Raw genomic sequence first — 15,613 nt, 5'->3', positions numbered from 1 at the left:
TTGTAGTGAATTAATATTTTCCAACGACCTGCTTTTGTTCTTTTTTCTGTATGTTATATTTTCAGTATCCATTGTAAGTATGTATTTAAATATTATGTATAAATATCTTTTTATTTTATTGTAATATATACACACACATATTTTATTATTTGTATTCGTTTTCAGCAAAGTTATAATTATCGAAAGTGCGTGTTGAATTCAAGAGACTGTAATCTGTTCTTTATAGATAAATATATATTTTTTCTGTTTGGGTATTAATTTATAATTATATATATATTTATTTTTATAATTATTTGATTTTATTTCAATATTTCTTTATGACAACACTTATAATTATTAGTCGAGTCCTTGGTCGAGTCCAAGGTCGAGTCATAGATAATCTGTCGTTCACTCCAGATGTCACTTGTCAGTTGTCACAATTACTTGTCTCAGCGTCAAACGTTAATTTAAATATATAAATTCTTTTTATGAAATTGTTGTAATCTAGTTCTGTATGTGTAAATTTGTGAAAAATATCTTGCGGTATCGAAATTGTATTCCAGTATAAACAAAATAAGTTTGTCAGCGTAACATACACAAAGTTGTTTAAAGTTTAATTAAAGCACCGTTACCTCGTAGTTTAATATTCCGTTTGATCACTTAATTCACTGTAGTTTGTCTTGTCTTCATTTTCACAGTCGTATTTAGACTCAACGATGATGTTTATTAAATATTTTTAACTCGATTCACACTATTACTATTTTTAAAGATTTTTTGAAAATAGATCGAACCTCTTCTGATTAATGACAGTTGACAGTTTTAGGAGGAATCGATTGTCAAAATATTATATTAGGGCAGTTTGAGTTACTGAACTTGATCATTTTATTTTTTTCTTCCAAAAACCTCAAAAGTGCAACTTGTGACCGTTACAGATAGATTGCTCATAATTAGGTCTATCATTTATAAAAATACTAGATTCCACCACGGAGGCGTTTACGGGGAATTGAATTTTATTAGGGTAGTTACGATACTTGAACTTTTTATTTTTTTTCTTCCAAAAAACTCAAAAGTGCAACTTGTGACCGGTACCGATAGATTGCTCATAATTAGGTCTATCATTGATAAAAAAACCAGATTCCACCATGGAGGCGTTTAGGAGGTATTGAATTTTATTAGGGTAGTTACGATACTTGAACTTTTTAACTAACTACACTAATAAAATTCAATTCCCCGTAAACGCCTCCATGGAGGAATCTGGTTTTTTTATCAATGATAGACCTAATTATGAGCAATCTATCGGTACCGGTCACAAGTTGCACTTTTGAGTTTTTTGGAAGAAAAAAAAATAAAAAGTTCAAGTATCGTAACTACCCTAATAAAATTCAATTCCCCGTAAACGCCTCCGTGGTGGAATCTAGTATTTTTATCAATGATAGACCTAATTATGAGCAATTTATCTGTACCGGTCACAAGTTGCACTTTTGAGTTTTTTGGAAGAAAAAAATAAAAAGATCAAGTTCAGTAACTCAAACTACCCTAATATAATATTTTGACAATCGATTCCTCCTAAAGGCTTCCTTGGATGAATATGTTTATTTTACCAATTATAGACCTAATTATGAGCAATCTATCAGTACCGGTCACAAGTTGCACATTTGAGTTTTTTGGAAGAATGAAATATTTTTTGATCGATTGATGTGTAGTATGGGGAAATTGTTTGAGCCAAAATCATTTTTTACTGCGTATAACTCAGAAACGGTAGGATATAGGAAAAAATGATTCAGTTACAACTTGTAGATAATTTTATGGCCTTTCAACTTTTCCTTGAAAGTTTTTCTCTAACATGTACCGTTTTTGAGGTTTAAGCGAAGAATGAAAAAATGGACCCATTTCCCCCCTCTCCCCACTCCGGGGCGCCTCCTAGTGTCCCGGGGTTTTAGTATGTTTATTACCTAGGGACTCTTGACATGTTTCCGAAGAAACATCTTACGTTACTAACTCACGCACTCTAGACCCCCCTTGGAGGGACTCATTCAATGGACTAATATTGCTCGCAAAGGAATATCAAACTAGGAATAATACGTAAAATAGACTTCAATCAAGCTTTTCATACAGTTGACAATAAGCATTGATTGATTTAAATATAAACTTGCATAATTTACATATATCTTACACATTTATTTATAAACCTTAATTACATAAGTATACTTTTACATCAAAAATAGGACAAATTTCATACAAATTCTCACCTTATATCCCAAAAAGTGTTCAGGGGTGCTTCAGGGTTCCACATTTGGACCATATCTGGTTTGTGTAACGCGAGTAACGCATCCATCGCTTCCTGTGACACTTCTCCCATATCTGTATGATGTACTAGAGATACTAGACCGTTTATTAGTTCAGTAGTTGCTGATTGGATTTCGACACCTGAACGGCCTGGGTTCTATAAGCAAATATAAAGCGAAATATTCATGTCGGAAAAAAAATTGTAAAAATATAGTTTTATTATATAACCTGTGCTCAAATTAGCGTAATATAGTGATTCCTTTATTGGGTTTTGTCATGTAAATTTCATGAATTCTTCAAATTCTACACATATTCTAAAATTAATTTACATTCCCTTTGGACTCACTGACATTAAAGAAACAATACTGAAATTAAACTATTTTGAAATTTGTCAAAGGTAAAATATGTATGTTTAAAAGCACAATAGCGTAGAACATTGATCACGATCCCGACTTTTACGCACAAACTACACACTTCCCACTACATATCACAGACTAATTTTACACTTACACCTACACTTAAACTTTACACTTTACAGTACACTTACGCTTAACATCAGCATCGGGTCCGCGTGTATTAGCTTCACCAGATACAACAGTAACGTCTTATAAACTGGCATTTCTTCAACTTTACTCTCTTTCGGTTTTAGAGATAGAGATATCATTCGTAATGGTGTGTGTGCTATGTAGCCCTGTAAGATATATTACCGTATTAATGTATACTAATATTATAAAGCTGAAGTTCGTTTGTTTGAACGCGTTAATCTCAGGAACTACTGGTCCGATTTGAAAAATTATTTCGGTGTTAGATAGCCCATTTATCGTGGAAGGCTATATTATAATATATGATATTATCATCACGCTAAGAATCAATAAAAAATAATTTTATTTTTTCTTAAGATTTTTTTGTTATTTCAAAGTCACTTGAATACTAGACTGACTGACCACATCAATGTTGATTTAAAAAATACTAGATTTTAACATAAATTACATGAACAAAGAACCATATTTTAATTCTGTTATATATTCTTAAATTTCGATAAAAAGGACTTTAATTAAAGTAATTAAAAGTGTAATAATATATCAAGTATATTGTCTCTTAACTTTTGTTATTTTGGAGACACATTACCGAGTTAATGCTGACTCGAAAAATCAATAAAAACACTACTCCTAAGTTTTATTACACAATATTCTCACCTGGGTTGCCTTATTCAAAGTATCCGTGAACATAGCGCGCAACTCCGCGGCACGAGGGTATAGCAACTCTATTTGTGGCCACCACGGTAAACGAGGTTGGTTTATTATCCTATAAAAATGTTATTATATATATAATTTTATTACAATTAAAAAAACTTTATATATATTTCACGAAAAAATGAGATATACTTAAAAATTTCAATTATTCAAGAAACACTATTTCGGTAATTGAGCAAAATTAATCAATCGAATTTATTTAAAGTGAAACTTCTTCAGGCGCGTTGAGAGTAAAATTTCAGGGTCGCGTCATAGCAATACCGTCACGGAGTAATTCGACGATTTTGGTATCTTTGAATCTTGTCAAAGAAGTTTCACTTCTGACACGTGTGCTTGACACACACACTATATTTTTGAGAGATATTATTCTTCTTTCTCACTCTTGTGCTCTCTTTCATCTCGAGGCATTCGCTTAATTGCTTTAAGCACAAGCTGTTTAACCTATTTAACTATTTTAAACCACACATAAAACCTAATACACAAAAAAATTACCCAATTACCATGTATTTTTAAGTTACAAGTTAAACTACTACAATTACTGTCAATACTAATAGTTAATACTACTAAAACCTTATAATAAACGCACAAACATACAAACCTCAACAACGAATTAACAATCACGGAATGATAGAACGTATTGCTGTTGAGATTCAAGCAAACCTTCATGGCATCATTAGTATGTGGCATAATTCTGAACAGCGATACGAAACAGTCCGTCATTAGATCGAGATCTGAATAGCCTAGGTTGTAGTTACTGCGGAAGAAGGCTTTGGATGGGTTGAAGAGTAATGCCTGGAAATAAATAAATTAATATATATAAAAAAGTGATTATGAGCCGATTTTTCAATTCTTGGTTAAAATTTATTCGTCCAATAAAGTATTACACGAACATATAAAAATGTCACCTGTAAACTGTCAAATACGGACAATTACAATACAGTTTTGAAATAATAGTTTAATACGTTATTCGATGAATAAGTTTTAACCAAGGATTGAAAAATCAGCCCTTAAATAATTAAATTTGTAAAAAAAATTGTTATAATTGTATTTAAAAAAAATGGTATGTACGTATCATTTTGAAGACTAGAACATAAAAATGTTCATAAAACATGATTATTCGTGTAGTGAAGATTAATATTCGAACATTTGCGTTTTAGGTAGGAATAAAAACAACAAGATTCCTTATTCTTATTAAAAATATGTTAATATGCAAGAGAATTTAACTAGCAATCCTTGATATTTCCACAGAAAAATCGCAGAAAATTTTCCCTAGTTTGTAAAGCAGAGATTTAGACAAAATTTAACACATTAAAAAATCAAACATATTTTTAATATAACTTTACCCTCATTTTTTTTATTTATTTCAACTCACCTTCAAATCATTAATAACCGACTTGACCAGTACGAAAGTGACGTTCCCAGAGTCGGATATATTTATATAAGTAGATGCTTTACACAATTTCACACAAGTTATAACAGCGGCTTCTGTCATTTGCTTCGAGTTGTTTTGTGGACCTAAAAAGAATATATTTTATAGATTTTAAGGTTTTTAAGTGTAAATAAATAAATAAATAAATCATTTATTTGCAAGTAAACATGGTATACATAGGTGTTAAGAATAAGATACATTATTTCAGCATGTTTAGCCGTTATTCAACGGCATGCAAATACATTTTTCATTAGATACATTACATTAGATTAGATTAGATTAGATAATAAATAGAAAAATAGTGTAATTTTTTTAGTAAGATTATGATTTGAAATTTTTAAAGAAAGTAAAAATCGATAACTCTGTGGGATTTAAACCCGCGTCTTTCGCCGAAATCATTTTGTCTATTTATTCTTGTTATAACGGTTTATTCAATTTCACCTAATGTGTGGATGACGTGTGGATGGCCTATTATAAATCATGTAACTTACTTGATGAGTGCAATCTTAATATACAGGGTGGAAGGTTAAGATGGGGCATGAAGGGCAGGTACCTGAACCGTTGTAGCTACATGAAAACGTTCTTAGGAGACTATCCTTAAATTCTTGAGAAATTTTAATCTGCATTCACAGATTTTTGAAAAAATGTACGGTCAGCAAGGAAATCGGCAGTTTTCAAAAAAAATTTTTTTGATGCCAATCGATCCAGTTTCTCATGAGGATCAAAACACTCTAAAAGACAAACTGAGGTATGAGTACTAGAAAAGTCAGAAATCGCGAAAAACTATTTCCACACATTCACTAAGAAAATAAGTGATTCAACAAAAGATGCGCTAATAGAAAACTCCAAAGAGATTTTCAGGCTTCAATATTTTTTGTTTCTGATTATTAAAACACACTGATTAAGAAGAAACATAACATAATTAATTAAACGGTTGTCAAAGGAAATAAAAAATAACAAAATAATAACAAAAAACAACATTTAAAGTGGTGATAATTCCAGAATTTCTAAAATAATTTACATGAAACTTATGATATGAGATGCTCAAAGTGGTCACCGTTTTGACGTAAACATAGGTTTGTTCGTTTTGAACGACGCGGACGTGTCAAGCTTTTCTAAAATGAGCCACTTTCTGCTAGATTTTTTACAAGATTCACAATTACCTTTCGCGTTGGTACATGTCGCATTGGGTATTTATTCCTGTACCATTCCAATGCAACTGTTGGGTTTTTATTATTTAAAAAGTAAGCCTCTAACAGATCTAAACGTTCCAAATTATTTAAGGACATTTTTAGTGAAGACAGAGTGACTAAGTTTTGGTAACTTTTGTTTTCTATGTTTTATTGTTTACATAAGCCATAAAAATGTGACGTGTTCGTTCGATATTCAAATTTAAATAATTTTTCATCTCGTGCACGAGCTGCCAGCCACCGCCCGCTCATGCCCCGCGTCGCTGGCATGTTATGCTGCTGTGCCTTTGTCTTTTTACTTGTTCATGAATGAAAATAGTTTTTCGCGATTTCTGACTTTTCTAGTACTCATACCTCAGTTGGTCTTTTAGAGTGTTTTGATCCCCATGAGAAACTGGATCGATTGGCATCAAAAAAATTTTTTTGAAAACTGCCGATTTCCTTGCTGACCGTACATTTTTTCAAAAATCTGTGAATGCAGATTAAAATTTCTCAAGAATTTAACCCATTGAGCCCCGAACGGCCCGATCGGTCCACGACACAATAGATTTTCTATTGTGTCTGTGATTCCGGGGCCTGAGTTATTAAGGATAGTCTCCTAAGAACGTTTTCATGTAGCTACAACGGTTAAGGTACCTGCCCTTCATGCCCCATCTTAACCTTCCACCCTGTATATAAATCTCGTGTCACAATGTTTGTCCTCAATGGACTCCTAAACCACTTAACCGATTATAATAAAATTCGCACACCATGTGCAGTTCGATCCAACTTCAGAGACAGGATAGTTTAAACATGTAGGTACCACGGACGAAGCCGGGGCGGATCGCTAGTATACATATGTATTTTATTATAATTAACAAAGTAAAAGGCTTATTTTAAAGTGTATTATTTTTACAATTTATTGATTTCCAAACATATTATGTTAATATACATTTATCAAGCAACTTATTTATTTCCATCAACTATATACTTACTTAAACCTCGTTTAACAGCATCTATAAAATTTTTTTTCTTCGAATGTCTCGGACTGCACGGCGCACCGCTGTCCGCGTTCACTATTTCCTCTAATACCTTCTGTTAATCAAAATATACAATAGCGTGTAAGGTAAGTAAAATAACATATCTATACTATCTACTATATAAAAATAAGTCGGGTTTTCCTTCCTGACGCTATAACTACAAAATGCACGAACCGATTTCCACGGTTTTGCATTCGTTGGAAAGGTCTCGGGCTCCGTGAGGTTTATAGCAAAGAAAAGGTGTCTCTGGTGGCGAAACGGAGTTCGCCCGGTTTGCTGGTTAATATAATAAAAGTGAAGAGTTTGTTTGTTTGTTTGAACGCGCTAATCTCCGGAACTAATGGTCAATTGAAAAATTCTTTAGGTCATTTATCGAGGAAGGCTATAAGCTATACAGGGTGTAATCGTTAAGTGTGCACAGGCGATTATTCCGTAACTATTACAGATATCAAAAAACTTTAAACTGATATCGAAAGTACTTAACCTAATGAGTAAAATGGCCATAATAAATTTTAAAAAATAATACGAGAAATATCTAAAAAATTAACTTTAAACCCTCCCATACATTTAGTATGAGATATGAATATCCCATGTACATGGGTTGATCCAAAAGTAATGATAATCAATATTAAACAAGGTCATTACAGTTAAAATAATTATGTATTTCTCTAGATAGTCTTCTAACTAGATAATATACTTCGATATTTTTTTTCCTTAACTTAGAAAAAAAAAAACTTTGACTTCATCTACAAAAACCCCTCAAAATCGGCCATCACTTCGCTGTCGTCTAAAAAATTTCTTGTATCGACGGTATTTCTTGTGCCGAGGTAAGAGATAGAATTAACTAGGAGCTAGATCTTACAAACAGGGTGGGTGTTTAAGCATTTTCAATGCCGATTTTTGATTGGCAGCCATCGCAACTGACGCTTTGTGATCTGGTGCGTTGTCTTGGTGAACCAACATTCAAGACTGAAGTTTGCCATGTCTCTTTTTCTTACTAACCTACCCGCAATCTTTTAATTTGGTCTGTGTAGTAAGAGCCCTGTGTAGTAGTGGCTACCTTCTTAAAATATTCCACATTTCTTCAGCGTCTCAAAAAACTACGGCTTTAATCTATCCCACTAATTTTCACTTTGAAAATCTTCACCGTCACTTTGGAAGCTCGCATCCAGGCCATTGCTTGTTTCTTGGTTTCAGCATAAACATGGTGAACCCAGGTAACGCCCATGGTCACAAATCGTGACAAAAAATTTTCCTGATCTCATTAAAAATTTAGAAATTCACCCTCTAAATGTCGAATCGTTGTTTCTTCTTTTCGTCGGGAAACATTCTGGCTCGCACTGTTCACATTAAAATTAATGTTAATACTTGGAAACGTGGCCTGTACATATAATTTTTTTGTGATAACTTAGTGATTACATGAGCAAGCATAAAACATTTATTTTATATTTTTATGTGCACAGGAAATACCCAATTATCATTATTTTTGGATCAACCTATACATTTAATATGAAAGATTTTAGCTTTTTTTTGTTTTTTTGGTTTTCTGCTTTAATTACTTCGCAAATTTGGAGGGAAGTTCATTTAGAAACTGTAAATAGACCTCCTCATTGTATTGCACAATCAGGACGTCACTTCGAAAATCTACTATGAATACAAAATGTATGGGAAATAAATTGTATGGGAGCGTTTAATGTAACATTTTTGGTTATTTCTCGTTTTATTTTTAAAAATTTATTATGGCCATTTTACTCATTAGGTTAAGTACTTTCGATATCAGTTTAAAGTTTTTTGATATCTGCAATAGTTACGGAATAATCGCTTGTGCACACTTAACGATTACACCCTGTATATCATCTCGCTAAGACCAACAGGAGCCGAGCACTGCCGGTAAAACCGAGGAGCACAGCTAGTGTATAATAAACCAATACTAATAGTAATAAAAATTGAAAAAAAAACTCTCCACTCATGCACATAAGTATGTATACGCACGCACGCATACACGCATGAAAGGAAACATATAAATTAATAGTTTTGTTACATTTATACACAAAGATATATTAAAGCATACACACACACACACGCGCATACCTTGTATCATTAGCACACACACCTATCATTAATAAGAACTAAATACACAAACAACGATTAAAACCGTCCTTTGCATATTCCTTTTAAATTCGACTTTAATTTATCGGAATAAGGTTGATTTTATTTAAGGTACATTGACAAGATATCTTTGATCATAAGACTTATTTCTTTTAGTGCATTTTGTGGATTCACCTTTTAATAATGTTAATAAGGTTGAATTTCCCAAGTGTTTGTTTTTTTCAATAACAATAATACACACAATCATTTTTGCATAGAATTGTATATCTAGTTGTTCTTAATAATAATCTCAGACACACACACACACTTATAAAAAACATCATCCCCATACAAAAAAAAACCTTCAACCACAGTCAATTAAAATAAATAAAATGTGTGTGTGTACTAGTGTAAACACGTAAGAAGTGAAACTTCTTTATGACCTTAGTTTTCAAAAAATAATTTACTCTATGCAACTTTACAGAAATACGTCGAATCACGCGTGGTAGGGATAAGAAAAAGATGGCGCGTAACGGAAAAATGTCACGCGTAACGAAAAAATGTTACACTAAATTTTTTTCCGTCCCCGATAAAGAAGTTTCACTTCAAAAACAATACTAACAGGGTTCAATATAAGCAGCATAATTTGCAACGGCCACATAGCGACTCTAGTTTTCTTGTTTTCAGAATAGCTGTCTTGTAAAATGTCGAACAATGTGTCACAACATTTGCTTAGTTCGTCGTTAGGCCGAGACTGGACTTCGAGGAATTCCTGGAAACAAGCATTGTATATAAGTTATAAACAACGGGGCCCTGGGTTCGATTCCCGGTGGAGACGAAGAAAAAAAAATGTCTCAGTCTGGCAGGACACAGAAGGTTGTCCTAAAGAAAATACTTGTCCCTAAAGAAAATCGATCAGTGAAACAGATGTATAATGCATCTGGCCCTTACCCCACTAGGGGACACGGGACTTCATTCATTTTTTTATAAACAACTAGTTTAATAAATTCAAGTATTTCTATAGCTCATGTGTTATTCTGATGTATTACTATACTGTGAAGTTTCATCAAATTCTGTGTAGTCGTTTTTTCGTGAATGAACAAACATACAACACTAGACTCATAATCGCCTATTAAAAGGTCGTCAAAAATATCTAAGGAGGATTGTATAGAAAAATATTTGTAATTAACACCTTATTTCGTGGCAGTAATGTTCAAAATCTATTGTATCGATCATTACAAAAACTCTGCCTAATAAACGCGTAGGAAGAGTTTTGCATTGGACAATTTTTTTGCATGATTATGAGTATGACATCTGAATCGATTATTATCAACTTACTGTAGACTTATGTTTTTTCAAGGTTTGGAATTTTAAAATTTTGAAGAATAAAATAATTTGGAAAATCCAAAAGTGCACGCCTCATATTTTTTTTTTAATAAATATTTATTAATTATTATTTTTGTTTATTTAATAACAATTAAACCACATCGAATCAGACCCTGAAAAATGAAAGGGTTCTATTCCTGAGCATACTCAAGCGTAAGAGAAAAAAAAAGACTCGATTAGTAAAGTATTTCGGTCGCTATCGTGTTAACAAGAAAAAGGATCCGCACATACAGACACACGGACGTCCAAGACAGAACTTTTTTAAACTGTTTTTTAACTAGTTTAAATAACAAAAATGACATCACAAATATCATGAACGTTAAAAATAGTGTTTTTTCTTAATATGTGTGTGTATGTATTATCTTACAAGTGCAATGTATGATACATAAAGACATTTTAAGTTTGAAAAATCAGATGTTTTGCGCGAAGTGACAGTAGAACCCACCTCAACGCTTCGCTTATGAGGCGTGCAATAAGATCTATGAAAATAAATCTTTCTTACCTGTGGATAAGTATCCATCCAATTCCAAACAGCTTTCTCGAGGGACATAACTAAAACTATAGGCGTATATTTCCGTAATAACTTAAACTTTTGAATACATTCTGAAAAAAAATATTTTTGTTTTTTTTTTTAATTAATATTATAACCGAAAAAGTTTCCAAAAATTTTTGTAAAAAATTGCGTTTTTAAGTAACTATAAAAAAATTAAGATATCAAACATATTAGCGGCTAAACCGACTATGATTTTACACCTTCCAAAAAATGTTTTCCATGCTGTAAAAATAAATACAAAACTACCTTCTAAGGTGTAAAATTTAAAATAACATTTACCTGTAAAAAGCCGTATAAGCCTCAATACATCGATATTAATGTGTTGAATCAATTCTATATCTATGTAGTCGGGGTTTTCATCTGAGCTAGCCGCGAGTTCCTGAAAATGTACGTTTATTTATCGCGATAATCTGGAAAATTGCTGAATCGATTTCGATAAAACTTTTAAGTTTAAAAAACGACATATTACTAATTTTAATCGAGTCTATTTTGTTAGTGCTAATTTTCACACGTATATAGTCGCAATTAAGAAAATGATCTGGAAAACTGCTGAACCGATTACGATGAAATTTTTGTAAAATAAAGAATTACGAATTTTAAATTGATTTCAATTTATGCTTAAAGAATTATTGACATGATGACGAATAAGTCGCAATTGTGAATATTAAATCAAAAATTCATGTTTTAATTATTAATTTTCTAGTATTTCAATACATACCTGTAACCTAGCGCTTATCCTATTAAAGACTGCATTAAAAAAGTTCAAACTTAGCGCAAATAAAACTTTACTAGCCAGCTGTCGTAGTAACGTATTATGTATGTTCGCTTCACATCTTATATCTGGAAAAAATACATAATTTTTTAATCTTTCATATGCTTAGTTTGGAAACGTGAGTGTATATTTCATCAAAATATGTAGATTGAGTTACTTTTTAAGGATTTATCCTATTTGCTATGGCAATGTATTTGCTTTTGTTTAAGAAAGGTTAAAAAAAATGTTGTGTGGTTTTATGAAACCACGGTAAAAGTGAAACTGTTCGAACGGTTCCGAACACTGCTTTGTGTAGCGCATGTCGCGTGACGGTCGGCTGCCGAGTAGGTATACCTACTCGGCAGCCGCGATACACGCGACATGCGCTACACAGACCAAAAAGTTTGAGACGATGTAATAAAAGTTTCACTTTAATAATAGTTATTTTCTACTATTGTCCATTGTATTCTCTTATTAGTTTGTATTTGTATGTCACCATTACATACATATAGCACCCGGCAAACTTCTTGGCTAAAAAGGAGCGTGGTGGGGGAAGTTTGTGCATCAAGTTTTAGTACATTTTTATATGCGCAAGCTTCCCCCACCACGCTACTTTTTAGCCAAGAAGTTTGCCGGGCGCTATATGTATGTAATGGTGACATACAAACACAAACTAATAAATATTGTATTTAAGTTTTGTTTGCTTCATTTCTGTGAGAGATAAAATGGAAAATAGTAGAAAACAACTATTATTTTAACCTCTCTTAAACAAAACCAAGTACGTTGCCATTATTTCCATAAAAACCAAAACAATTCAAAATCATTATAAAAAGAATAGATAATATGTTGTTCACATTGAGTATTAAAAATAAACTTTTTCCATACAAAAACCCACTTAAAATCCCCACATCATTTTCGTACCTACACACAAACAAACTCACCAATAAACTGGCAGACCTCCCTCAACAGTATCTTAACGTTCATAGCCTCTTCATACTTAGCCGTGTCCTTCGGCTGTGAGCTCAAACATATCTCCAAAGTATCGAGCACAATGACCAGACTATCGTGGTAGCCTTTCTCTATTTCTGTTAGCGGTCGAGTCACGCATGTTGTGAGGGTCGGTTGGTACTGGAAGAAGAGAAAAATATAATATACAGCTAATTAGTAATTATATAAAGAAGAATGACCCAACATGTTAGATGATAGACATGATTTAAATATATTGTATCATCATATCATCTAACATGTCGGGTAAATAAGTTAAATTAGAACTCCGGTCTGCATCATGCAGTTTGGCTTTCTTTTTTTCGCATGTTAAAACGTTTAGTTTTATCTCCATAAAAGTGTTTTCTCGTGATAAAATCAAAACTAAAAGTAATTACACAACATGAATTTGACAGTCTTCGCAAATGTTTTAATATAGGTAATTGTTTATGAAAAAAAAAATATAATAGGTATTACCATGTCAAGTAGAAATCGTACGTGTGAAAATTAGAGGTAACTTCGTGATTTTTTTTATCTAGTCAATTTTAATATTTTATGTTTTTTGATCCAACAGAATCCTCGAAAATATCATCCGGTTTTATATATATGTCGTGGCCATATCGTAGATTTGCTCATTTCATGATATGACTGGCCATTTCACGAAATGGTCGCATTTCGTGAAATGGCCAACATAGTTTGATCAGATCGTTAAATCGTCAACGTTTCACGATTTGGCCATCCACATTTGGCCAGATCGTATAAAATATAAAGAGTCCATGCGAATCATTTTTGCAATAAAAAACAGTTAGGTTAGGTTAGGTTAGACTTTGATAAACAACGCACGAGCCGAGCGAGCAAAGCGAGCGTGCCGCGGCAGCGGCCGGCGAGTGCCAGAAGCGGATCGCTTTTTAAAAAACAAACAATTATAATACTATAGTAGGATATATACATATATATCCTAAAAAATACATAATATAAGATATCCACATTTTCCATAGTACTCGAACAGTCGTAAATTCTTTGCTAGGACTTTCTTCATATTGTTATTAAACGAATTATGAAGTTTTTAACTGCGAATAATTAAATTTTCGCCAGCGGCCGCCATCTTGTCACATAAACACAGAGCTTGCAGCGCCTCTACCAATGATTAATGTAACTATTTTACGATATGATCAAATAATTTTGATCATTTCATGAAAAAACCGCGCGTTTAGTTGGCCATATCGTGAAACGATTTCTTATCATTGATCTGCTCAAGCCACATCATGATGTGGCCAAACTAAATTGGCCATTTCACGAAATGCGACCATTTCGTGAAATGGCCAGTCATATCATGAAATGAGCAAATTTACGATATGGCCACGACATATACATATATTATATTTTTTTAGATTTGGCCTTGAATATTACATGTATCATCTAATAGAAGATTGGTAATTTTTTTATACTCCCTATTAATATCAAGTAGACGAAAAGACAACAAACAAGTATTTTCAACAAAAATTTTATTACAAAATAACTTACCAATTCATTAACTCTCTGCAAGATCTTCGTAAGGCCAGAAATAACAAGGGAAAACCTGTGCCTGCTGATTTGCACAAGGCATGCCTTACACTGCTCTTCATTTATACGCGAGTGTAGATTTTGGGCGCCGGTCTTGTAGGGTAGCTGTGAAAATTATTGTTTTTAAAATTTGTTTTTTTTTATTGTAGGGTAGTTGTAGAAATGTTTTAAAAATTATGACATTTGTACTTTAATTTGTAGGGTAGCTGTGAAAATTATTATTTTTAATATTTGTTATTTAATTTGTAGGGTAGTTGTAGAAATGGTTTGAAGTTTATGATAGTTGTACTATGTAGAAAGCGGTTTGAAAATTATGATATTTTTACTATAAATTGTAGGGTACCTAGCAGCGGAATATTTGTATTTTTATTTGTGGGGTAGTTGTGAAAATGGTTTGAAAATTATTATATTATCTGTGACACCATTACATTGTAAACACCTTCTCACAAGACTGTAATCTGTCGAAAAATTTTGATCCTTAACATATGGCTTACAATTTTAAAGCATTATGGTCTAAGAGCCCGTGGGAGATCGTCCTTCACCGATCTGATAATCAGATGAGACATATTTTTTATAAACAAATATGCCTATAATTGCTTGCCTATCGAAAAGTGGTCATGGCTATTTTTAATTAAATTAACTTTTATCGATTTTTTTTCATCACCTTCATACTTTTGATAACCAAATGAAAGTTATCTCACTGATAGTTTTTGATACACAGAATATGCCTAGGTATGCTTGCCTACTCATTTCAGTGTATAACTACCTGGAAAGCAGGTGTATACAGGTAAGTCAAAATAGGTGAAAAAAAAAAGCATAAAGCATAAAGAAATTGAAAGATCTTGCTGACATGGGAAAAATTATATATTCCTTGATGTAAATGGACTGTTAGTTCTTAAAGAAAGAATGATGAAGATAATTCCCTTAGAGCCAAATGAAAAAAAAGTGGCATATGTTGAATAATGGATTCTTCTTAAATTTATGGTAAACATTGTAATTTGAATCAATGTGTAAAATATTGTCAGATGGCTGTTGAATCATATTACTTAATCATCAGCAGTGCGTTGGTACAAATAGCCGTAGCAAATTTAATATTACAATCCTTACATGTACTACACGTTAAAGAATTTAG

General features: G+C 32.4%; 1 protein-coding gene across 1 annotated transcript in view; it reads right to left on the bottom strand.

Annotated features, from left to right (window-relative positions):
• Nf1 (neurofibromin 1) overlaps nucleotides 1–15,613 on the bottom strand; it is a 69,181-nt gene that overhangs the window by 52,884 nt on the left and 684 nt on the right. Inside the window, exons 2-13 of the mRNA XM_090118437.1 lie at nucleotides 14,443–14,586; nucleotides 12,876–13,062; nucleotides 11,902–12,023; nucleotides 11,463–11,562; nucleotides 11,133–11,233; nucleotides 9,867–10,016; nucleotides 7,112–7,211; nucleotides 4,891–5,033; nucleotides 4,117–4,310; nucleotides 3,462–3,570; nucleotides 2,813–2,956; nucleotides 2,229–2,422 (exon numbers count right to left, since the gene is read on the bottom strand). Coding sequence (XP_089974563.1) covers nucleotides 2,229–2,422; nucleotides 2,813–2,956; nucleotides 3,462–3,570; nucleotides 4,117–4,310; nucleotides 4,891–5,033; nucleotides 7,112–7,211; nucleotides 9,867–10,016; nucleotides 11,133–11,233; nucleotides 11,463–11,562; nucleotides 11,902–12,023; nucleotides 12,876–13,062; nucleotides 14,443–14,586 — 1,688 coding nt within the window. The remainder of the gene's footprint in view (nucleotides 1–2,228; nucleotides 2,423–2,812; nucleotides 2,957–3,461; nucleotides 3,571–4,116; nucleotides 4,311–4,890; nucleotides 5,034–7,111; nucleotides 7,212–9,866; nucleotides 10,017–11,132; nucleotides 11,234–11,462; nucleotides 11,563–11,901; nucleotides 12,024–12,875; nucleotides 13,063–14,442; nucleotides 14,587–15,613) is intronic.

Source organism: Colias eurytheme, chromosome 30 (genome assembly GCF_061535395.1).
Source record: "Colias eurytheme isolate Ceu_HAF_F1 chromosome 30, ilColEury1 Martin Lab GWU primary, whole genome shotgun sequence".
Taxonomy (NCBI): Eukaryota; Metazoa; Arthropoda; class Insecta; order Lepidoptera; family Pieridae; genus Colias; species Colias eurytheme.
The sequence above is the reverse complement of the archived record's forward strand: the minus strand, read 5'-3'. Positions and strand labels throughout refer to the sequence as shown.